Here is a 25538-nt window from a genome sequence, read left to right on the forward strand (position 1 = left end):
TTTAAAATTGAGAATCTTTCAAAGGTTTGTTTTTGTTTGAATATAGACAAAAGTCTCACTATGTTGCCCAAGCTAGTCTCAAATTCTTGGGCTTAAGTGATCCTCCCGCCTTGGCGTCCCAAAGTGTTGGGATTATAGGTGTGAGCCCAACCTCGACAGTTTTTTGAAAATATCTAACCACTGTTTCACCACCCAAAATAATCCTTCAAATGTCAAGTATTAAAAGACAAATGTTTCAATATAATCCTACCAGACCTTTCAAAATAGGATCGCTCTAGTAAAGTACTACAGACAATGCAGTTAAGAAAGTTATTTATTTGACTATAACAATCTTAAATAATCTCCTTTAAGAAAAATCAATAATATACTAAACTTTAACATCTAACTAATATTAAACCAATAAAAACAACAAAATGAAATTTATTAAAAATAGTAATAAGAGTTGAAACATACGGTGCTACTCACTGAGTGGTCCAATTTGAACCTCTTTTCCTCAAATCTTTGCTTCTGTTTAAGAATGAGTTCATTCACTGAAAACAGAAACAAAATAAAAAGCACACATAATTTGTATTTTTGTTAAATGCATCATGTAATTCTTCGGTTTAGATAGATTCTATTTTATCCATACATAGCCTCCAAATTCAAAACATGCTAAACAGAAAGTGTTAGCTTTTTATTTTATTTCAAATTAGAAAATAGTTTTACTGCAGCTGCTACTACTACAACTACTATTACCATAGGAGAATTCTTCAGAATATATATTTTCTCTTACATGTTTCTCAATGATGATGCTATCGGCACTTGCTGACAGAGAAATCCTCATTCACCATGTGAGACCATCACATGCCCCATATGGTAACAAGGCATGAGTAACTGAGTATCTACTATGAGTTAAGCACTAAAGACTTGCATTTGTTCTTTTTCTTTGTAATTTTTCTAAAAATACCATGGAAGACACTTTTAGCTAACTATCCAAAAACCATCCTACTCTTTTTCTTGATAATTACATGACTTTTTTCCAAGTATCAGACTGCCATATAACTTTCAGAGAGGTTAGATCCCACCCTAACCCCATGTATTACTTTGACTAACCTAAGGCAATCTAGTCCTTCATGCCCTTGCCAGTGGTTGATGTGGGGTTGAGTATGTAATCCAATTTTGACCAAAGAGAGATGTGCTATCTTTCAGAAAGAAAGAATAGGAGAAAAAGCCATGCCTTCAATAAGGGGATGATATCTGGAACTGCTTAGAGCCATCTTGCAATCTCAAGAATAGCCAGCCAAAAGACCAAGGTATAGGCTGGCAATGGAAGAAAAGAACAAGAGAAAGAACCTGACAATACCACTGAACCACTGATAACTAGCTCTAGAAATTCTTTTCCCATGAATCGATACATTTTCCATAATGTTTAACCACTTTAAATTGGATCTATTTTTCTACAACCAACAAATAGAAACTGACACAAAAAACTGATTTTTTTTTTAAAAACGGGAAACTAGCACTAGGCTAGGTAGGCACTTTATAGACAATATCTTACAGATTATTCTCCCCAGTTAGAGATGAAGAAATATTAGCACAGAGAGCATAAGGAACTTACACATGGTGACATATACAACGAGACAATGCTGAGAATATAGACTCAACTGTCTGATACTTCCACTATATCACAATGCAAGTATAAATATTTTTTAAAACAACAAATAGATACCAAGCTCATAATAAGGATCCAAGCTTCAAACACAATCCAAGGCCTCAAGCAACTCAGACTAGCAAGACAGAGGCATATGATACAGTACTTGTAATATAATATAATAATCAGTACTATCATTAAAATAGATTTACAAAGTATACACACAGAGATCAATCAAAATGTTAACAAGCACACTTCATATAGAAGGCAACATTAGAAACGGGCCATAATAGGTGCACAGGGACTCACTAAGCAAAAATAAGAGTGAAGAAAAATTCAGGTGAGAGAGAGAGACAGAAAGAGTGTATGTGTCGTGTGTGTCTGTCTGGGTGTGTGTGTGTGTGTGTGTCTGGGTGTGTGTGTGTAGGAGAATACAATGATTTAAAATCAATATAGTAATCCCAGCACTTTGGGAGGCCAAGGCGGGTGGATCACCTGAGGTCAGGAGTTCAAGACCAGCCTGGCCAACATGGCAAAACCCTGCCTCTACTAAAAATAGAAAAATTAGCCTGACATGATGGCACGTGCCTGTAGTCTCAGCTACTCGGGAGGCTTAGGCAGGAGAATCACTTGAACCCAGGAGACAGCCGAGATCGTGTCACTGCACCCCAGCCTAGGAGACAGAGCCAGACTCCATCTCAAAATAAATAAATAAATAAACAAGTAAGTAAGTAAAATCAATATAGCTAAAACAAGGGTCAGAGTGATCTTGTGAATGATTCACAGAGTTTAAGAACTAAGCCTGGAAATGTAGGCAGATCAGAGCCAGATTTTGAAGGGCCTGAACTGCAGGTACCTTATACAAGAAAAGTTATTATAATCCTGACAAAGGAGAGAACACGAAATAATTCAGTGGGAATAAAGAGGAGTAAGTCAATAAGAGGTCAGTGTCAGTTATGAATTTAACCATTTGAAGAAAAATAGTGACGGTTAAATACTTTACATGAATATGCCACATTGAATTTTACCACAAAATCTTATAACCATTATATTTGATTCTCAATAACAATACTGTAAGATCAAACATTTTTTTCAAGAGCAATGCTATAAACTAAAGATCAAGCCTGTATTTTATTTAGTTATGTATTTATTGAGACAGGGTGTGACTCTGTCACCCAGGATGGAGTGCAGTGGCGTGATCTTGGCTCACTGCAACCTCCACCTCCCAGGCTCAAGCCATCCTCCCATCTCAGCCTTCCCAGTAGCTAGGACTACAGGTGCACACCACGCCACCAAGCAAATTTTTGAATCCTTTATAGAGACAGGGTTTCACCATGTTGCCCAGGCTGGTCTTGAACTCTTGGCCTCGAGTGATCCATCTACCTTGGCCTCCCAAGTGCTGGATTACAGGCATGAGACACCATGCCCAGCCAAGGTAGATCAAGCCTGTAAAGGCCACAAAATTAAATTACAAAATAAAGTTACAGCAAATGATGGCAAAAATAAAGAGAAAACAAACAACGTATTAAACTGGCTTGCCATGTCATATAAAGACATTTAAATTCTATATTTACCAAACGAAGTTTTTTACTACTGTATCAGATTTTTCATGGAGCTACTTGAAAAAATGGTTATTTTTTTCTTCTTTAAAAACAATATCCTAGGCTGGACACAGTGGCTCATGCCTGTAATCCCCATTACTTAGGGAGGCTGAGGCAGGCAGACAGCTTGAGCCAGGAGCTGGAGACCAGCTTGGGTAACACAGCAAAATCCCATCTCTACAAAAAAATACAAAACTTTCCCAGGTGTGGTGGTACATGCCTGTAGTCCCAGCTACTCAGGAGGCCTAGGTGGTAGGACTGCCTGAGCCCAGGAGTTCGAGGCTGCAGTGAGCCGTGATCGTGCCACTGTACTCCAGCCTGCATGACAGAGAGAGACGTTGTCTCAAAAAAATAAAAATTTTTAAAAAACTATATCCTACAACAAACAATGGTTACCCATGGAAAATAAAAGAAGTGATTTTATTTAGTACACTCGGCTTAAGTGTTTCTTCATCAAGGAGTATTTTATTATTTTTGTACTTCAAAAATTTAACAGAAAAAAAAATCTCTTAAAATGCAAGGTATATACACTGGACTCAACATTCAAATGTCTATATATATATATATATATATATGAAAGTCATTAGAGTCACACATTTAGTAGGAAAACCCATTCAAAACTATGTCACAGCTTACAAACAAGAATACCAAAACGGTGAATTCCATTCCGTAACTTTGAAAACTTATTTTAAAAGCAATGCTTACCTATTAGCAAAAGACATCAGCTAGCATCTTATTTATACTACAGATTAAAGCATTTAATGATCAGTGTCTGTCTTGTCCACCATCGTGGTCCCTGACGCATAGTAGGCACCCGGTATTTCCTGAATGAATGAATGAATGAATGAAATCTTGATGATATGCTCCTGGATTTTAAGTGTGATATGCCACATTTGGCTAACACTTTCACATTTCCAATTAAGATAAGCCTTAATTTGAAACCATCATCAATTCTTAGAATTGATACCTAAACCTAAGGATGTTATACATTTGTTAATTATAATTCTACAGAGCCTTACAACATCCACAGTACTAAGAACAAACATTTCTTAGTACTAAGAAAAATGCATTTTAATGCTAAAGACTCCACTCAAGCAACGGTCTTTTTAGAGGCAGGACAGTACAGTAAAAGCACAGATGCTTGAGCCAAATTGCCTAAGACCAAATTCTAATTTCACCACTTTGGCTGTATAACTTGACACAAGTTATTCAACCTGTCTATGCCTTAGTTTCCTCACCTAAGGAATGAGGATGATAAAAGCAGTACCCATCTCACAAGCCGGCCATAAGGATTGAGTTCATGTACACAGAGGATTGAAAACAGTGACTGACAGTAGTAAGGACTTTTATATGCATCAGCCATTTTTTTTTTAAGCAGGGATTTTATACGTTGCAAGCATACTGTATTTTTTATTAGTGGTTAAGAGGATTATTCATTAGAGAGGTAAGAAAATTCAATTTACGATTTTTTTTTTTTTTGAAACAGAGTCTCGCCCTGTCCCCCAGGCTAGAGTGCAATGGTGCAATCTCGGCTCACTGCAACCTCTGCCTCCTGGGTTCATGCAATTCTCCTGCCTCAGCCTCCCGAGTAGCTGGGATTACTGGTGCGCACCACCACACTTGGCTAATTTTTTGTATCTTTAGTAGAGATAGGGTTTCACCATGTTGGCCAGGCTGGTCTAGAACTCCTGACCTCGTGATCCGCCTGCATCAGAATCCCAAAGTGCTGGGATTACAGGCGTGAGCCACCACCCCCGCCCTACAAATTTTATATATAGAGAGAAAGGTAGAGAAAAAGACAGCTGGGTGGGTGGGGGGAGTACAGGGGAAAGGAAAGAAGGAAGGAAGGAAGGAAGGAAGGAAGGAAGGAAGGAAGGAAGGAAGGAAGGAAGGAAGGGAGGGAGGGAGGAAGGGATGGAGGGAGGGGAAAAGAGCAAGCAAGCAAGCAGGCAAGCAAGGGAGCTTAGAAAGCAATCTTTGGCAGGAGTGGAGTACACCTGCAGAGTATATAGGGAGTGGTAATGGGGAGGGGTGGTAATGGAGGGTCAGACTTCCAGCCCTTACCTGAATCAGCCTTTCAGGATCAGGAGAGGGAAAGAGAGCATTCAAGACCAAGGGAGGCAGAGAGGAGCAGACAGAGTATGCACACTGGAGGGAAGTAAGGGAGAAACAGAAGAGAATGAGAGAAAATGCTGTGGAAGGTAGAGAAAGATGCAGGGAAGGGAAGTCAGGAGGAAGAGGGGCTATAGTGTAGTGCTTACAGCAGGAAAGAAAGAAAATCATATTATCTATCTCAATGAAAATGTACATGACTCTAATGACTAAGAAACCAAATCCATCTTGAGTTATTTGGTTTCCAACTCTTTCTTTTCATCAAAATTGAAGAAAATGCCTGACTTGTTAATAGGGCATTTAAAATTTGTTTTGTGACAATAAATCAGTAAGTGCTTCTTTAGCACAAAATTCAAAAGGAAGGCAAAGAAATGAGTCACGGTGCTGTAAAAACACCTTCAAGTCCCATCAACTTAATTAATATAAACAAGGTTTCTCAAGACTCACACATTTAAAAATAAAAATTACACTAAGGAAATGGAATCCTTGTCCTAGTAATATTCATCAATGCCACTTAAACTGCTTGGGGAGAAGGATACCACGTACCTTGGTAAACGGTACGTTCACTATAGAATTTTATGTCTAAGACTTTATAAAATTATGTGTAATATTTATTTGTTTGATCAATTGTATACTACTACTAATTAAATAACAACATAGGAAACATATTTAAGACTTCTTAACGCTTAAGAGGAAATTAAGTTCAAAAGAAACTTTTAAGTGTGTAATTTCTATATACAAAGAGTACCTTGGAGAAATTGCAGGTTCGGTTCTAGGCCCCACAATAAAGCAAGTCACATGAATTTTGGTTTCCCAATATACATAAAAGTTCTGTTTACACTATACTGTAGTTTAAGTATTATGTCTTTAAAAAAAGTATTAACATATACGTTTATTAAAAAATACTTTATTGCTAAAAATGCTAATGACCATCTGAGCCTTTGGCAAGTCGTAATTTTTTTGCTGGTAGAGAGTCTTGCCTCCATGTTGACGGCTGCTGACTGATCAGGGTGGTAGTCATTGAAGACTAGGCTGGCTGTGGCAATTTCTTAAAAGAACACAATGACGAACATTGCTGCATCAATTGATTCTTCCTTTCACAAAAAAATTTCTCCATAGCCTGCAATGTTATATGATAGCATCTTTCCCACAGTAGAATTTCCTTCAAAGTTAGTCAACCTCTAAAGCCCTCTTGCTGCTTTATCAACTAAGTTTACGTAATATTCTAAATTCTTTGATGTCATTTCAACAATGTTCACAGCATCTTCACTAGGAGTAGATTTCATCTCAAGAAACCACTTTCTTTGTTCATCCATAAGAAACAATTCCTCATCTGTTTTAAGTTTTATCATGATAGTACAGCAAAATTCAGTCACATTTTCAGGCTCCACTTCTAATTCTAGCTCTCTGGCTACTTCCTCCACATATGCAGTTACTCCCTCTACTGAAGTCTTGAACCCTTCAAAGTCATCCATGACGGCTGGAATCAACTTCCACCAAACTCCTTTTAATGTTGATATTTTGACCTCCTCCCATGAAACGTGAGTGTTCTTAATGGCATCTAGAATGGTGAATCCTTTCCAAAAGGTTTGCCATTTACTTTGCCCAGATCTCAGAGGACTCATTATCACTATGGCAGTTATTACAAAATGTGTTTCTTCAATAATAAGACCTGAAAGTCAAAATTACTCCTTGATCTATGGGCTGCAGAATGGATATTGTGTTAGCAGTATGAAAACAACCTTAATTTCTTTTGTACATCTCTATCAGAGCTCTTGGGTGACCAGGTGCATTGTCAATGAGCAGTAATATTTTGAAAGGAATCTTTTTTTCTAAGCAGTAGGTCTCAACAATGGTCTTACGATATTCAGTAAATCATGCTGAAAAGAGATATGCTGTCTTCAGGCTTTGTTGTTCTATTTGTAGAGCACAGACACGGTAGATTTAGTATAATTCTTAAGGGCTCTAGGATTTTCAAAATGGTAAATGAGCACTGGCACTTAAAGTCACCAGCTGCATCAACCCCTATCAAGACAGCCTGTCCCTGGAAGCTTTGAAGGCAGGCACTGACTTCCCTCTCCAGCAATTAAAGTTCTAGATGGCATCTTCTTCCAAAAGAAGGCTGTTATATCTACACTGAAAATCTGTCATTTACTATAGCCACCTTCAACAATGATTTTTACCTAGATCTTCTGGATAATTTGCTACAGCTTCTACATCAGCACTTGCTGCTTCACCTTGTACTTCTATGTTATGGAGATGGCTGTTTTCCTTAAATCTCTTGAACCAACCTCCGTTAGCTTCAAACTTTTCTTCTGCAGCTTCCTCACCTCTCTGAGCCTTCACAGAATTTAGGAGAGTTAGGGTCTTGTTCTGGATAAGACTTTGGCTTAAGGTAATGTTGTGGCTGGCATCTATCCAGACTACTAAAATTTCTCCATATCAGCAATAAGCAATTTTGCCTTCTTATCATTCGTGTGTTCACTGGAGTAGCACTTTTAATTTCGTTCACACCTTGGCTAAAAGATCTCAGTGACATTCTTCTGAGCACACAGAGATATGAAGTGAGCACATGGTAGTGGAAAAGTGGCATCAAGAGACTTAACACAGGGTTGCCATAAACTTTCAATTTGTTAAAAAAAATGCAACTTCTATAAAGTGCAATAAAGCAAAGTGCAATAAAAGTATGCCTATATATACAATTTTGTTACAGAAAAGTACTACAGGCAGATCAGTCAGAATTTCAAGCATGGAAATAGATTATAAGGATAAAACAATGTGTGTGATATGAAATTTAAGTAGAAGTTCACAAAAAAAGGTAATGAATGAAATTTCTGGTATTGAATAAAGAGCTTACTTATATATTTTTAAATCAATATTTAAGTAACAAATCACTATGACATTTAGATTCCACCGGTTACATTTTAAAAAGTGATAAAACAGTTCTGAAGTAATCATATTTATAATACTCTAGAAATTACTCTCTTTTTTAAAACTTTATTTAATTATTTTTGAGACAGAGTCTCTGCTTTGTTGCCCAGGCTGGAGTGGAATTGGTACAATCATAGCTCACTGCAGCTTCAAAATCTTCAGGCTCACACGATCCTCTTACCTCAGCCTCCCAAGAAGCTAGGACAACAGTTGCGTACCAACACACCTGGCTAATTTTTTACAGAGACAAGGTCTCGCTATATTGCCCAGACTGGTCTCAAACTCATGGCCTCGAGTGAGCCTCCTGCCTCAGCCTTCCAAAGTGTTAGGATTACAGGTTTGAGCCACTGCACCTGGCCAAAATTATATTCTTTACAATCACTTAAAGTTATGACGAAAAAATTTTAATGCAAACTTAAAAATATGCAAGGATCATCACTTTTCAAAATTTTCATATGAGTTATACAAGCAAAAAGTTTTAAAGAGTACTACTACAGAAATTATGTGGACCAGTCCTCTACCTATGACTAGGCATTGGAAGTGTAAGGTCTTATCAATTAAGTAGATGCAAGGATGCCAAGAATATCTCAGAATCACGTAACATATGCTCAATTACTTTACCAGGCTAAGAGGAAATCTGAAATCATTTTAAAAGGCTCTAGGTCTTCTTAACCCAACTAAGAACTGCAGGCATTATGCAACTCATGCCATCTTAAGCTGAAGCAATGAAAATAACTTAGAAGACATTTTTTTGTATAGAAAAAAACAAGTGATATTTCACTTTCAGGAACACATGGATCAACATATCTCAATGACATTACTCTGAGCCAACAGGAGATAGTCTCTACATACCTAGTGTAAGACCTTAGGATTTGGCTATCACTGAACAAAGGACACGGCTAGAAGAGGTAATCAGCAGAAAAACACAAGTAGATGTATCAGGATGAAATGTTATTTCCACAGTTGACAATATGATCACACTGAAAGCTGCACTAGAGATCACTGTCAAGATAATTTCTAGCTTAAAAAATCAGTAATTGGGCCAGGGTGGTGGCTCACACCTGTAATCCCAGTACTTCGGGAGGCCGAGGTGGGTGATCACGAGGTCAGGAGTTTGAGACCAGTCTGGCCAACATAGTGAAACCCTGTCTCTATTAAAATGACAAAAAATTAGCAGGGTGTGGTAGTGTGCACCTATAATCCCAGCTACTCGGGAGGCTGAGGGAGGAGAACCACGTGAGCCCAGGAGGTGGAGGTTGCAGTGAGTCAAGATCATGCCACTGCACTCCAGCCCGGGTGACAGTGTGAGACTTTGTCTCAAAAAAACAAAACGAAAAAAAAAAAAAAAACAGTAATTGGCCAGGCACAACGGCTCACACCTGTAATCCCAACACTTTGAGAAGCTAAGGCAGGAGGATCACTGGAGCCCAGGAGTTTGAGATCGGCCTGGAAAACATAGTGAGACCTTGTCTCTACAAAAACAAACAAACAAAAATAGCCAGGTATGGTGGCACATGTCTGTAGTCCCAGCTACTTGGGAGGCTGAGGTGGGAAGATCACTGGAACCAGGGAGATCAAGGCTGCAGTGAGCCCTGATCGCACTACTGCACTCCAGCGGGTGACAGAGTGGGACGCCGTCTCAAAAAAAAAAAAAAAAGTCAGTAAATGTGACTTCACTGTTCATTAGATGCATATATTTGAGAATATGTAAGGCCAGGCGCAATGACTCACACCTGTAGTCCCAGCACTTTGGGAGGCTGAGGCGGGAGGATCGCTTGAGTCCAGGAGTTCGAGACCAGCCTATCCAACATGGTGAAACCCCATCTCTACTAAAAACACAAAAATTAGCCGGGTGTAGTGGTACACGCCTGCGATTCCAGCAACCAGAGAGACTGAGGAAGAATCCTTGAACCTGGGAGGCGGAGGCTGCAGTGAGCCGAGATCGTGCCACTGCACTCTAGCCTGGGCAACAAAGGGAGACACTCTGTCTCAAAAAAAAAAAAAAAAAAGAGAGAATATATATAATGTAGGGGATCACTTTCCAGCTTAAGTGGCAGTATATTTTTATATTCCTTCTATACTTGTATATAACTCTCTCTCACTATTTAGAAACTCACAAAACAGAATTTCAAACTTGTGAACTAAGGAATGCTGCCTGAAACATCTAGTAAATACCAAAATCTTCAGAACATCAGATTCCTTTATATATTTAACCACTCCAAAAGAGTAACTAGTTTTCCAAAGTTATGACTACAGAAAAATCATAGTGATCTTTAGTGATCCTAGATTCCACAGGGCAGCATCAATCCAAATTTACAAGCTCAGGGACAAAGGATTTTGCCCTACAGGATATGGTTTCCCTATTATCTAAACTAGGCCATCAAGTCTCATCCTGCAAGGTACCACGCCACTCAATATTTCTCTCTTTGTTCTTTTCCTAAGTTCCTTCTCCAAGTTTGCCATAAAACTTTAGCCACTTAGAAGAATTTGTCATTCTAGCAGAAAATCTTCAATTCCTTTAGCACCCCTTTCTACTATGTAATCCTCCAGTGATTTTCCTTCATAAAAAAAAAAATTACAGTGAAGAGTAACAGAGAAAAAGCCATTGTAGCTAAGGCACTTTTAGAGCACAGATAAAAAGGAAAACCATAGCTGAATATGTTCAAATTCATAATTTATTTTAAACAACAATTTGAGCTAAAAATCAAACTGCCACCAAAGTACTAGCAGGTCAGAATCTAATACAAAAGTTGTCACCACACCCCAACTCTGGGCATATTAGTCTTTAAAATGCAGAATTGACCTTTTTGATATATAAACCCAAGAGTGCCCTACTTCATGCCTACTCATACCTGAAAATTAATCTTTAGCTTATTATTCATTCCCAAAACACTCAGGCTAAAGGTTTCCTACAGTATCTTAGGATAGTTAACATGCAGAATTTTTCTGATATTCACAGTTGGCTCTGACTAGTTATTATTTCCGATCATTTATCATCTATACTTAAGGATTCCCTATTCATGTCTCTCTTCTCTAGTTCTTACTACTCCTCTCTCAAAAGTTCTCCTCCATGTATTCCTTCCTAAGTTCTTAATTTTTAATTGCCTCCCTAGTTCAGATTCTCTTCACCCATTCACTCCCAACTCAGCAAGCATCACACCCAAGTTTTTTTGTCCCCTTGCCCTCAATATTCAACAAACTTGGGTTCCTGACACCCATGGACTCTTTCTCACTTCTGCCCCAAAAGTAGGGATGTATAACACTTCACAGGGAGACGTACAGGTGTTCAGAACTGCTGCCATTTTTGTTAAGCCTCACATCCAGTCTGTCATCTACATCAGCAGTCCCCAACCTTTTTGGCACCAGGGACTGGTTTCATAGAAAACAATTTTTCCAGACCGAAGGGAGGTGGGAGGGATGGTTTCAGGATGAAACTGCCCCACCTCAGATTATCAGGCATCAGATTCTCATAAGGAGCGCGCAACCTAGATCCCTTGCATGTGCAGTTCACAATCAGTTTCATACTCCTCTGAGAATCTAATGCCACCCACTGATCTCACAGGAGACAGAGCACAGGCGGTAGTGCTCGCTCACCTGCCAGTCCCTCACTTCCTGCTGTGTAGCCCAGTTTCTAATAGGCCACAGACTGGTATCAGTCCATGGCCCAGGGATCCCTGATCTACATAATAATCTGAAAGTTTTATGAATTTTTAAAACTTAAAAATAAAATACTAACAATGTATAGAATCTATGTCACAATCCAAGAAGAGGAAAGCACTGTGGTATAGAGAGAGACTTGCTTACCCCTAAGGTAGGTTTTCTGAATAAATTAGTGCTAGCACACAATTTTGGGGATCGAAATATTTTTAAAATAAAAATCATTCCAAAGACTCACCCAAGAAATTAGGATACAGATGGTCAATATTGTCCACAACATAGTTACACTTGGGACATCTATTATTGTCCTCCAAACTCTGATGAATACACTTGTAGCTATTAGTAGGGGGGGAAAAAAAAGGCTTAATTAAATCAATGAAAAATTAATAAACTGGTCACAAAATAATGACTATTAGTCTATTCCTCATTTTCAACATAACTAATCTAACAAATTTACTTTTGTTTATATTTTTACATTATCAACAGGATATACAGGGCACTTACTGGGTAAACAGTATACAAATGTTATTTCAAACCAAACTCAAACATCAAGGACACTATACAAATTTAAAAAGCTGCACTCCCTAAATTTTAAGTTTATGCAATTTAGATAGTTCATAACAACACCAGAAAAGCTAATGCCTACAGCTCAGTTAAGCAAACAGACTACTCATATTATTGGCATGCTAATACCCTTAATACTCAGAGTTCATTCAAATAAAAAAGAAAAGAGAAACAGAAACCTCAACCAAAGACAAAAATTAGTCAATAAACATGAGAAAACCATCATCTTCACGAGTCACGAAAAGCTGATTTAAAATTATATACTAGATTTTACCAAGTCAGGATAGAAAAATAAAATACTGCCAGTAAGGCACAACGGCTCACGCCTGTAATCCCAACAATTTAGGAGGCAGAGGCAGGAAGATCACTTGAGGCCAAGAGTTCGAGATCAGCCTGGGGAACACAGCAAGACTCCATTACTACAGAAAATGAAAAAAGTAGCCAGGCGTGATGGCATGTACAGCTACTTGGGAGGCTGAGGCAGGAGGATCACCTGAGCCCAGGAGTTCAGGGCTACAGTGAGCCATGATTATGCCAGTGCACTCCAGCCTGAGTGATAGAATGAGACCCTGTCTGAAAAAAGGAGAAAAAAAGACAAAAGAAAATAATGTCATAGTTAAGGAGTATATGTGGATATGAACAATCTCAAGTACTGTTACAGAAAATGTTAACCAGCACAACTTTCCTAGAAGGCAAGTTGCAGGAAAAACCTTTAGGTTTTACATACCCTTTTGAATATTTTACTTCTAGGAATTTATCCTAAGGAAATATATATTTAGAAGGGTGTTTAATACAAGGTTATCTGTAAATAGCAAAATAAAACAGAAGCAACCTAAACACTAAGAAACTGACTAAATAAATTTGTAAACATCAATCCAATGCAATGCTATACAGCCATCCAATACAAATTATTGTAATTTCTATGCCATAAAAATAAACTACTCATAGTTATTGCTAGAGAACTGTGATTACAGAAAATTTTCCCTTTCTTACATTATATATTTCTATAATGTTAAACCTTTTACATTTGTGTGCCTCCCTATTAAAAAAAAACTCCTTAAATATTTTTCAACCAAATCATGGAAGTGTCAAACTGATATGAGAAAAAAATGTTATTATACATACTGCTGAATAAAAATGACAATCTATAACACAGTGTATATAATATAATCCCATTTCTCTTAAAAAATTATATATGTGTACATTTAAAATAAACCATAAAAGACAATCCTCGCAATGTTAACGGTATTTGTCTCTGGGTCATATAATTATGGGAAATGTTTTCTTTGTAGATGTCTTTAATTCAGGTTTCTATAATAAATAAGTATTACTGGTAACACTCAGAAAAAAATGATTTCTAAGAAATTACAAAGGTGATCTGTAAAAATTATTCCTACAGAGAAAGTACCTCTTTTATTATGTATCCAAATTACTATAAATTTACTTGAGCTTTGTAAACTGAAATTGATTTTTATATCCACTTACCCTCCCCCTCCACCTTAACAAAATACAAAATAAAACAAACAAAAAAATAAAAACCTACATTCTCCAGGTTTCGCCCTTCTGGTTATCAACTACTTTCACATCTCACATTTGTTACTTTCAAGATAAGTAAAAAGGAGGAAGGTGTGAAGAATCAAAGTAACAGTGGTCTTTGGCAAATCACAGGGGCCTAAAGACTGAAGTAAATGCCAGGCACATAATGGATATGCAAATATCTACCGAACAAATGACCTGCACAATGTTCCAAAAACAGTATCATCACCTCTTGCAACTATGACAAGGCTAGGATTACCATAATCACAAAATATGCTTCATGTATGACTGAAAATTTCCTACATGGAAATTTCACTGAAGGAAATACCATACTAAATCTTTTTTTTCATTTTTATTACAAGGAAGAAGCATAACGTAGGCATGCAAATACAATAGACTAAGAATCACAACATTAAGAAATTTATAGTCTGCTTAGGAAAAAAGGAAATGAGTTAACATTACCAGGAAATATACATACAAAATTTAACTCTTTTTTAAAATCAGCAGCCTGGGCAACATGGCAAAACTCTGTCTCTACAAAAAAAAAAAAATAATAATAATAATAAATGCAAAAATTAGCTGGGCGTGGTTCTGCATGGCCTATGGTTCTAGCTAATCGGGAGGCTGAGGTTGCAGTGGGCAGAGATTGCATCACTACACTCCAGCCTGAGGGACAGAGTGAGAATCTGTCTCAAAAAAACAACAAAAAATCAGCAAGTTCAAACAAAGCAAGTCATAAAGGAGAGACTCTGAAAAGTTATTAAAGATAAGAGACGGCCGGGAGCAGTGGCTCACACCTGTGATTCCAGCACTATAGGAGGCCAAGGCGGGCAGATCACCTGAGGTCAGGAGTTCAAGACCAGCCTGCCCAACATGGCAAAACCCCATCTCTACTAAACATACAAAAAATTAGCTGGGCATGGTGGCAGGCACCTGTAATTCCAGCTACTCAGAAGGCTGAGGCAGGAGACTCGCTTGAACCCGGGAGGCGGAGCTTGCAGTGAACCAAGATCATATCACTGTACTCCAGCCTGGGTGACAAGAGCAAAACTCTGTCCCCACCCCACCCCACCCCAAAAAAAAGGTAAGAGACATGCCAGGCTGGGTATATCTGCTCATGCCAGTAATTCCAGCACTTTGGGAGGCCAAGGTGGGCAGATCACTTCAGGTCAGGAGTTCGAGACCAGCCTGGCTAACATGGTGAAACTCCTCTCTATTAAAAACACAAAAAATAGCTGGGCATGGTGGCAGGTACCTGTAATCCCAGCTACTCAGGAGGCTAAGGCAGGGGAATCACTTGAACCTAGTAGGCAGAGGTTGCAATGAACTGAGATTGTGCCCCTGTACTCCAGCCTGGGTGACAGGGCGAGACTCTGTCTCCAAAAAAAAGAAAAAAAAAGGTTTTTTTTGTTTTTTGTTTTAAAAGACAAGGCCGGGAGCAGTGGCTCATGCCTGTAATCCCAGCACTTTGGGAGGCCAAGGTGGGCAGATCACCTGACGTAAGGAGTTTGAGACCAGCCTGGGCAACATGGTGAAATCCCCATCTCTACTAAAAATACAAGAGTTAGCAGACATGTTGGTGCACGCCTATAGTCCCAGCTACTCAGTAGGCCAAGGCAGGAGAATTGCTTGACCCCAGGGAGCATAGGTTGCAGTGAGCCAAGACCATGCCGTTGCACTCCAGCCTGGGCGACAAAGTGAGACTCCGTTTCAAAAAAAAAAAAAAAAAAAAAAAAAAAAATTACATAATAAAGGTAAGAGATGGGTTGACAGATAAGTAGAACGAGAACATTATGGGTTTTAGTAAATAAGTTTTCTTTAAAAATAAATGATAGAAAATGTGCATATGACAAGAACAAGCTAAGCTGTTAAGTCAGAGAGGAGTTTGTTAGGCTGGGTGCAGTGGCTCGTGCCTGTAATCTCAGCAATTTGGGAGGCTGAGGCAGGAGGATTGCCTGAGCCCAGGAGTTTCAACCAGCTCAGGCAATGTGGTGAAACCCCAACTCTACAAAAATTTTAAAAATTAGCCATGTATGGTGGCAGTGTGTCCCTGTGATCCTAGCTACTCAGGAGGCTGAAGCAGGAGGACTGCTTGAGCCCAGGAGATGGAGGCTGCAGTGAGCCGTGTTTGCACCACTGCATTCCAGCCTGGTGACAGAGTGACACCCAGTCTCAAAAAACAGAAAAAAAAATTTTTGTCAATATACAAGAAATTATTCCAAAATCTAGTAGAAACTCCTCTTTTCTTTAGCATCCTAATCATATTCCACATCAATAGGCTTACTACACTATCTCTCAGACAAAAAAAAAAGAAATGGGACATAGCTGGAAGTAACTGTCCTCACTAACACTAGTTCAAACACTAGTGATTTTTCTGCATTGCACTTGATAAAATCCATTTACATTGCAAAATCAAAGTACATCAAATTACATACCACTGTATACAACTTAAGTGACAACAAGATGCATCGAGTGTATCTTAGAGCATCTACTACTTCACTACCACCCCAAAGGAGACCTGACTTAGTTTGAGAAATAGTTACTATCTTACCTTGTACTTATTTCTGTATGTGCCTATCAGCCCTTCTTCTATTTGGTCATTAAATGCAAGGATTTGTTTTACCCTCTGTACCCTTAATGTTTAGCACAATTTCCTGTTAAAAGAACTCAAACTCAGTAAATGTTGAATGCATGAATGAGTAGATATAGCCAGGAAAGCAACATATGTCTGTCTGCTGCCTTCTGGATCATATAAAATAAATTAGAAATTTTCAGTATTTCTTACCCCAGTAACTCTAATTCATTCTCATTCATCTAATCTACTTGACCATTACCAGCCTGCATACAAAGCTTTGGATGCTAAGAGAAGGATAAGTATCCAGATTAGTGCTCAACAACAGGTGGGCATAACAGAGGTAAAAGGGATACATATCTCGGGTCCACCTGAGAAATTTTCAAGCTACTCACACTGCAACTCTTAAAAATAATTATTTTAATTCTGCTGATATAAATGGGTACCTATTTCCTCTATTAAGTATGTATCTGCTAATAAAAAATGTGTATTTCTTTATAGATGTATATGGTTATGTTTCTTCTACTATGTATATACTTGCTAACAAATATAAATATCTTTTTCTATCTATGTAAACAAGGATGAGTAGATATAAAAAACTAAGTAATCAGAAAATTCTAGAAAAAAGAATAAACTATAACACGGTCAGGACAAATTAGGACCAGTCATTACATCTAATAACCAACTGTAAAGAAAGACCAAAAGTATGGTGCAAGATGATGGATTAGCCAAGAGTCTCAAAAGGCAATCTGACACTCAGGCTTTATCACCCACATGCTGGGAGATGACGATGCTGAAGGACCCCATGAACTGTAACTAACTTGTAACGAAGCAAAATAGTAAATCAGGGCTTGGTAGACATACGGTACAGGGCACAAGCTGGAGGCAGCAAATGGGCAAAGACAAAGAGCCAATTTTATCTCTACATTATGTAAAAGTCAGATTTCTCATTATATCATTGTATTTCAGTTAGGCTACATATACAGGTAACAGTAGGTTCTCAAGTGGGAATAAATAAAGTGAAAGAAGTTCCTGCTATATTGTCTCCAAATTGTTACTAGGAAAGACATTTTCTCTTGGGAGGAGGGAAAAACAGCTGATGTGGTCCAATCTGATTTAGTGGTAATAATGTGGATGAGCTCTGAAGTGGTATACTGCTTGAATCCAGCTTACTAGCCAGAATTTACGTTACTAGAAAGTTGACACAAGAGGCTACAGTTAATGACTGAAGTTTCATAGCCCTCACATGTTAGGAAAGAGTAAATAATTATAAACTTTTGCTTTAAACAAAACTGCAAAAAAAAAAAATCAGTATAGCAAGCCTGATGTTGGAATTGACAGCCTCCAGTTTTATTAGTTCCTGCCAACATTATGGCCTCTATCCTACTAAAACCTGCTCTCCAGTGGGTATCTTAAAACACATTCTCGGCCGGGCGTGGTGGCTCACGCCTGTAATCCCAACACTTTGGGAGGCCGAGGCGGGCAGATCACAAGGTCAGGAGATCGAGACCATCCTGGCTAACATGGTGAACCCCGTTTCTACTTAAAGTACAAAACATTAGCCAGGTGTGGTGGCACACGCCTGTAATCCCAGCTACTCAGGAGACTGACGCAGGAGAATCGCGGAATATCCAGGAGGTGGACGTTGCAGTGAGCGGAGATTGAGCCACTGCACTCTAGCCTGGTGACAGAGCGAGACTCTATCTCAAAAAAAAAAAAAAAAAAAAACACGTTCTCATCAGGGTATAACATAAAAATGAAATTGTATTATAATCAGGATTTAAGCCTAAATTGTTTCGAGAGCAGGAGGAAAAGCTATTTAAGAAAGCAATGGGGCTTTCCAACAATGACCTAAAGACAACATGAAGATTATAAATTTATTGAAAAGCCCCAGCCTGTCCATTTATAAGGTCAATCGGTAATTTATTCCACTTCACAACATAGTGAAAAAAGGTCACTGAACTGATCCAGGGCCTTTTTTAAAAAATGCCACAATGGATATGTAAGTTACAGGACACTCAGGAAAATTAAAAACCTCACTTCACAATCTATTTCATATTTCAACACTTTTAAATCTATAAAAAGAGGAGGAATTGAAGGAGTAAAAAGAGAATGAGGAAGAGGACAGCAGCAGCACAGAGTGAGTAACTTGACAAAGGTTAGGTAAGTTTCAGAACCAGAAGTAGAATCCTGGTCTAACAATATCAAGAACTTGTTCTTTTAGCGCTAGATGAGTACTTCTCAAGGAAGGACTCAAGGAAAATTTTGTCCCCCAAGGGGTATCTGCAATGTCTAGAGACATTTTTGGTTGTCACAACTGCAGAGATGGGCAGGGGTGGTATTGGGTAGGGGTCAAGTATACTGCTAAACAATCTATAAAGCACAGTGCAGTCACCTACGACAAAGAATTATCTGGTCTAATATGTCAAGAGTGACAAGGTTGAGAAAGCCTACTCTAGATCACCTAATTTTCCAGAATAATCATAATCCAAAATCTCTGAAAAAAACATATGGTTTCCTATGGAAATGCTAAGATGCTAGATCAATTTACGGACCAAAGAGAACATTACTGCCGAACGATGGCCTGAAAAGGCCAAGACCATACCTGTATCAGCCCCAAAGCAAGACCCACATGTCCAGAATTTCACTGGCAATACAGAGCAGAAAGTGATTCGTGAATCATAATAATGTCAATGATATACCAGAAAATAAAAAGTATTCAAGAAAGCAAATGACTTAAAAAAATAGTAAAAGGATTCTGAAGGAATACCTAATCATTCCTTTTACCCGTGATAACCTGAGGAGGTAGGCAAGAAAAACTAGATAAAGGTGGACATTTGTATTTTATATTACATCTTCCTGTACAATGAGTTGTTTTTTAAAGCAATAATATACATTGCTGTTATCATTTTAATACTTTATTTTATAAGAAAGAATATAGATAATACAAACTAAGAAAGTGATTATTATTTAAAGCTTTTTAAGTGACTAGCAGAGGGAATACACCTATCACTAAAGCATCATGCTCCAGATGAAACGAAAGATCTTACAGACTAGTGTTAATACCCAATACTCTTCATGATGAAGGGACATCAATCTGCCAGATATCATATCCAACTTCAGCATAAAATTACGGGCCTGATTTCAATATGAATTAGAATATAAGGAGTATTAGAACACAAGGAATACTAAGGCTAAAATAATAAGCCAACAGGTTTAAAAATAAGCAAAAATAATTAAAAATACACAGATTACACATGCATTAGGATGGCTACTATCAAAAACCAACAAAATAAGAGTTGGCAAGGATGTAGAGAAACTGGAACTCTTATGCACTGTTGGTGAGAACATAAAATAGTGCAGCCCCTATAGAAAACAGTATGGCAGTTTCTCAAAAAATTAAAAAAATTACCACATGATCCAGCAATTCCACTTCTGAGTATACACCCAAAAGACTGGAATGCAGAGTCCCAAAGAAATGTTTGTACACCCATGTCCACAGCAGCATTATTCATAGTAGCCAAAAGGCAGAAGAAGCAACCCTAGTGTCTACTGATAGATGAATAAACAAAATGTAGTGTGTATATATATCTATATATATACAATGGAGTATTATTCAGCCTTACAAAGAAATTCTGACACATGCTACAACACTGATAAACACTGAAGACATTATGCTAAATGAAATAAGCGAGTCATAAAAAGACAAATACTTCTACTTATTCGAGGTATCTAGAATAGTTAAATTCATAGAAACAGAAAGTAGAATGGTGGCTGCCAGGGGATATGGGGAAGGGGAAATTGGGAATTGTTGTTTAATGAGTGACGAGTTTCAGTTTTGCACAAAAAGTTCTAGAGATCAATTGTACAATAATATGAACATACTTAACACTACTGCACTGTTCACATAACTGTGGTTAAAATTATAAATTCCTCCAAGACTAAGGAACCAGAAAAAAATATATAAAAAATATAAATTCGGTATTATGTAAATTTTAAAAGTAAAAAATTTTTTTAACGTATGAGTTAACCTGGCATGATATAATGTAAAGTTAATATTGAGCAAAGTGTTAAAAAAAAGAACACAGAACTTTTTAATCCTGTATTCTTTTTCCATGATCTTCTTAGCCTGCTTTACTGCGTTCTCCAACCTATCCCCACAAGTGAGTAATTAGTGCTTCATGGTTGGTCCTGATTGTCCAGTATCACTAAGAACAGCAGTGAAAAGTTCCTATTAACAATTAATAAATGCAGAAGTTTTCAAATCCATCAGTAAGGCCTATGCTAAATCTAAACATTTGACAGAAATTATGCGCCAGCTGTTATGTTAACTGCCTTAAACTGCCAGATCTACAAAGACATGTCAAGAAAAAAAAATGACTGTAAGATAGTCAAAGTTGGTTTAAAACACGTAACTTCTCATTGGCTACATTTACAGATAAGTTTTAAAATGTTAAAAGATTATTTTACTCGATAGAATTGTCTTACCAAAAGCTGTGGCCACATTTTGTCATGTATGCTTCTTCAATCATATCAAAGCAGATGGGGCTAAAAAGAAAAGAAAAATAATTGATTTTTTTTTAAAGTAGAGTGATTACAAATTGGAAAAGACTAGTAACAATACCAATGAAATCATATTTCAATATATAGTTCAGAGCTAAGTCTTCAAACATTCTATCAATAAGAGATGATATTTCTATTGAACTAAACTTTAGGGGATTGTTGGTAAAATGATGATTTGTTCAGGATGACCCTAAGGGCCACTGAGCTTCAAAATGAACTCAATGAGTAAATAAAAATGGTTCCAATATCTTAAGTCGGTACATATTTTCAATAGTACAATGCAGTCACCAGAGCCCTTAAGAAAGCTCTACCATCGTTTTCTACCATCACCTGTACTCAAAAGCATGTACCCAGACCTGCTAAATACTCTTTTCTTCCTATCCCAAATAAAGCTAATTCCTTGAGTGATAAATTTATAATTCCAGTTTCGACAATGCTTGTAGGTAATGATGACAATAATCATAACAACTTATTAGCTGTTTAAATAAAACAAACTATACACATTAAACCCACAATATATATTAACTCATTTAATAGTTTCAACAACAAAGTGAAATAGGTACCAACTACTAGGCCCAGTTTATAGATGAGGGAACAGAAGCAGAGAGATGTTAAAGTCACACAGCTAAGAAGTAACAAAGTCAAAATTCAAATTCAGGTCTATGTTCTTAACCACTTGTCCTATACTACTTTCTGATACTTGAAATACCAATTATAATCCTCTTCTCCCCTCTTTCCCTATAAAGAATAAAAAACAGAATACTCAAAATCCCAGCCTTTTTGGTACTTAGGATTGGCTATATGATATCATTCTGGCCAGTGAAATATAGGCATCAGTTTCTAAGGGGCCACCATCTATGAGAAGAAAAATGCAAAACCTTGTAAAAAGATATTTCCTTTTATCCTTCCCTTTTCTTCCTTACTAAAATTCTGATGCAGTGTTCAGAGATACAACAGCCATCTTCTGACCATGAAGACAAAAACCTTCAGGTAGGAAGAGAGGAGGATACTGGTTCCTGGATGAAATCCTTGAGCAGCTGCATCAGCTTTGGATTGCCTTCGCTGGACTTCACATTACATGAGAAGGTAATTCTTGACTTGCTTAAGTCAATGTTTATCAAGTTTTCTCTTATTGGCATAGAAATCCAAATCCTTACAGATGATACAATGACACTTAAAACTGTAACTGAAAATACACTCACTCCTTCAAGAAAAATTTCTTGAGCATAAACACTATCCCTTAGAATACAGGAATGTAAAGTCTAATGGCAGACTCAAATATGTTATAGATGATATTACAACACAATGTGAAAATATATACAATATATACAATAATGATAAATACATAATAATAAGAGGACACACTGGCTACAAAGGGACCCACAGTAAAGAAAACTGAGATTTGGGGGTCAGAGCAGGAGGAAGGGCAAAAGAACCAACCAATCAATTCACTGAATACGTAAGGAGCTATTTAATAGAAACCAATACATACCTAATCGTTAGCATTTTGAGAAAGGGGTATTTAATGTTTGAGGATCCTTCAAGTATGTCACTGCTAAGACACAGAACACCTCTATGCAAATTTTTAAAAGGCACTCTCACAGCTTGAGCAATATACTGAGACCTCATCTCTACAAAAAACAATTAAAAAAAAAAAAAAACTAGCAAGCATAGGGGCACACACCTGTAGCCCCAGCTACTCTAGCTAGTCCCAGCTCCTCAAGAAGCTGAGGAGGAAGGATCACTTGAGCACAGCAGGCGAAGCTGCAGTGAACAGAGACTGTGCCACTGCACTCCAGCCCAGGTGACAGAGCAAGACCCTATCTCAAAAAGAAAAGAGAAAAAAAAGGGCACCTCAAAGAACTAAGGAATGTGTTAAAGACTTTGGCTTTTAAGTTGAGTAAAACAGTAATTCACTGGTGGATTTGGAAAAGAGGAGTGATGTGATTTGACACAGTAATGAACCAGATCATTCTACCTGCTATGCTGAAAAGAAGACTAAAGGGAAGCCAAGTGTAGAAATGGTTACGGAAGCTATCATAATCCAAGTGAGAAATGGTGTTGAAACGGACTAGGGTGGTAGCAGTTGGGTTGATGAGAAGTGGTGAGATTCTAATATATTTTGAAGGTAGAACTATGGTTTGCTGATAGATGTTGGGTACGAGACAAAAATCAGTGAAGGTTTCTGGCCTGAAAACTGGAAGAAATGACTACAGGTTTACTTCGCACAGAGCTCCATCATCCGTTAGTTTATTTAAAAAGAAAACAGAAAAAGCAGGAGTACAGTACATGTCATGTCACATAATGCGTTCCACTAATACTAAAAGTTACAGTACCTAAAAATTACTATCAAATCAGTTAAAGCCAATAGCTTTTAAGAAATGTATTCTGAATAACAAGTGAATTAAAGAAGGTCTCCATTCTTTTTTTGAGACAGTGTCTCACTCTGTCACCCAGGCTGGAGTGCACTGGCATGATCATGACTCACTACAACTTTGACCTCTTGGGCTCAGGACTTGGCATGATCATGACTCACTGCAACTTCGACCTCTTAGGCTCAGGACATCTCTCCTGCCTCAACCTCTCAAGTAGCTGGGACTACAGGTGCATACCACCACATGTAGCTCATATATATATATATATACACACACACACACACACACACATATATATATGGTACATACCACCACATATAGCTCATATATATATATGAGACAGGATCTCCTTATGTTGCTCAGGCTGTTCTCAAACTCCTGGGCTGGAGCGATTCTCCCACTCTGGCCTCCCAAAGTGTTGGGATTATAGGCATGAGCCACTATTCCTGGATGAAATACTGGCTTTTAGTCGCAGTTCTACGCTACAGCTTTCAAGAAAAGTGAAATTAATCCTAGCTATGCCATCTACAGCTTTGTGACTTTGAGCAAGTAGTTTAATCTAATTGTAATTCCTTATTTGTATAACAGGGATGACATTTATATCATAGAATCATTACACAGATTAACAAGATATCTATGAGGTGCTCAATACAATGCCTGGCACACAATATTCACTGAGTGGCAGAATACACCAAAAAGAGAAAATACGGGAAAATATACATTAGTAATATGACTGGTGCTATGGTCTGATATTTGTGTTCTCCCAAATTTCATATGTTGAAATCTTAACCCCCAAGGTGGTGTTAAAACATGGGCCTTTGGGAGATTTTTAGGTCATGAGGGCAGAACTCTCATGAATGGGATTAGTGCCCTTACAAAAGAGGTCTAAAGGAATTTTATCCCCTCTTCCTCCATGAGATCAGGCAGATCCAGAGAGCAGGCACTGTTTGTGTATCAGGAATCTAGCCCTCACCAGACATAAAAACCTCCCCGTATGTGTGGAGGCTGAATTTCCCAGCCTCCACAAACATGAGAAATAAAGTTTTGTTGTTTTTAAGCTACCTATTTTATGGCATTTTGTTATAGCAGCCTGCACAGACTACAATACTTAGGAAGGGTACTATCCACGCAAGCCAAAAACTTCAAAGAATTCGTGTCAGAAACACATAAAGAAAAAAGGGCTGGCCAATTACTCCCCTTCCCAAGAAAGGGATGAAAAATCTCGGAAACTACAGAAATGAAGAGGAGATCCTAATGAAATACCATTAATTCTTTCCAATTTTGAAGAACAAGAATATACCAACAGTAGGTTAAGGGAAAAACTTATCCATTTAGAACCATCCATTTAGAAAAACAATCCATTTAGGACCCCTGTAACACTGTCAATCAAAAGCATTCAAGGAGAATGGGCAACCCTGCGCTGAGCGAGTCTGTTGGCAGCTCACTTTTTCAACACCATGTGCTCACTTCGTATCTGTGTGTCACATTTTGGTAATTTTCACAATATTTCAAACTTTTGCATTATTATTATACCTGTATAATTATCTGTGATTAGTGATCTTTGATGTTACTACTGTAACTGTTTTGGGGAGCCACAAATTGCACCCATATTAGATGGCAAACCTCATTGTGTTCTTACTCCTCCACCAACCTGCTATTCCCCCCTCTCTTCCTCTCCTCAGGCCATTGCATTCCAGCCTAAGTGATAGACACACAGATACACACACACACACACAGACAGACAGAGAGAGAACAAAGCATCCCAGGGCTGTGACATATGTGAAATGTTCTAACATACATGTAATTGAAGTCACAGACGACAGAGAAAGAGTTAGGAAAAAATATGAAGAGACAGTAACTGAAATCATTTTCAAAATAACAAAAGACATCAAACCACAGATCTAAGAAACTTGGAAACCCCTAAATAGGGATTGCAAAAACAAGAAAATATCCCTAACACGTACAATGCACTTAAACTGCTAAAACCAAAAATAAAA

General features: G+C 37.8%; 1 protein-coding gene across 8 annotated transcripts in view; it reads right to left on the reverse strand.

Moving 5' to 3' along the window:
• COP1 (COP1 E3 ubiquitin ligase) overlaps positions 1 to 25538 on the reverse strand; it is a 258844-nt gene that overhangs the window by 215144 nt on the left and 18162 nt on the right. For 4 of the 8 annotated variants that reach the window (XM_055255388.2, XM_063625143.1, XM_063625144.1 and 1 more), the window contains exons 2-4: positions 21092 to 21151; positions 12170 to 12267; positions 466 to 530 (exon numbers count right to left, since the gene is read on the reverse strand). In XM_055255388.2, the coding sequence (XP_055111363.1) occupies positions 466 to 530; positions 12170 to 12267; positions 21092 to 21151 (223 nt within the window). Of the gene's footprint in view, positions 1 to 453; positions 531 to 12169; positions 12268 to 21091; positions 21152 to 25538 lie in introns of all 8 variants that reach the window. The other 4 variants (XM_063625145.1, XM_055255386.2, XM_055255387.2 and 1 more) reach the window with 1 other exon arrangement.

The sequence above is a fragment of the Symphalangus syndactylus genome, chromosome 12 (assembly GCF_028878055.3).
Source record: "Symphalangus syndactylus isolate Jambi chromosome 12, NHGRI_mSymSyn1-v2.1_pri, whole genome shotgun sequence".
In the NCBI taxonomy this organism is placed as follows: domain Eukaryota; kingdom Metazoa; phylum Chordata; class Mammalia; order Primates; family Hylobatidae; genus Symphalangus; species Symphalangus syndactylus.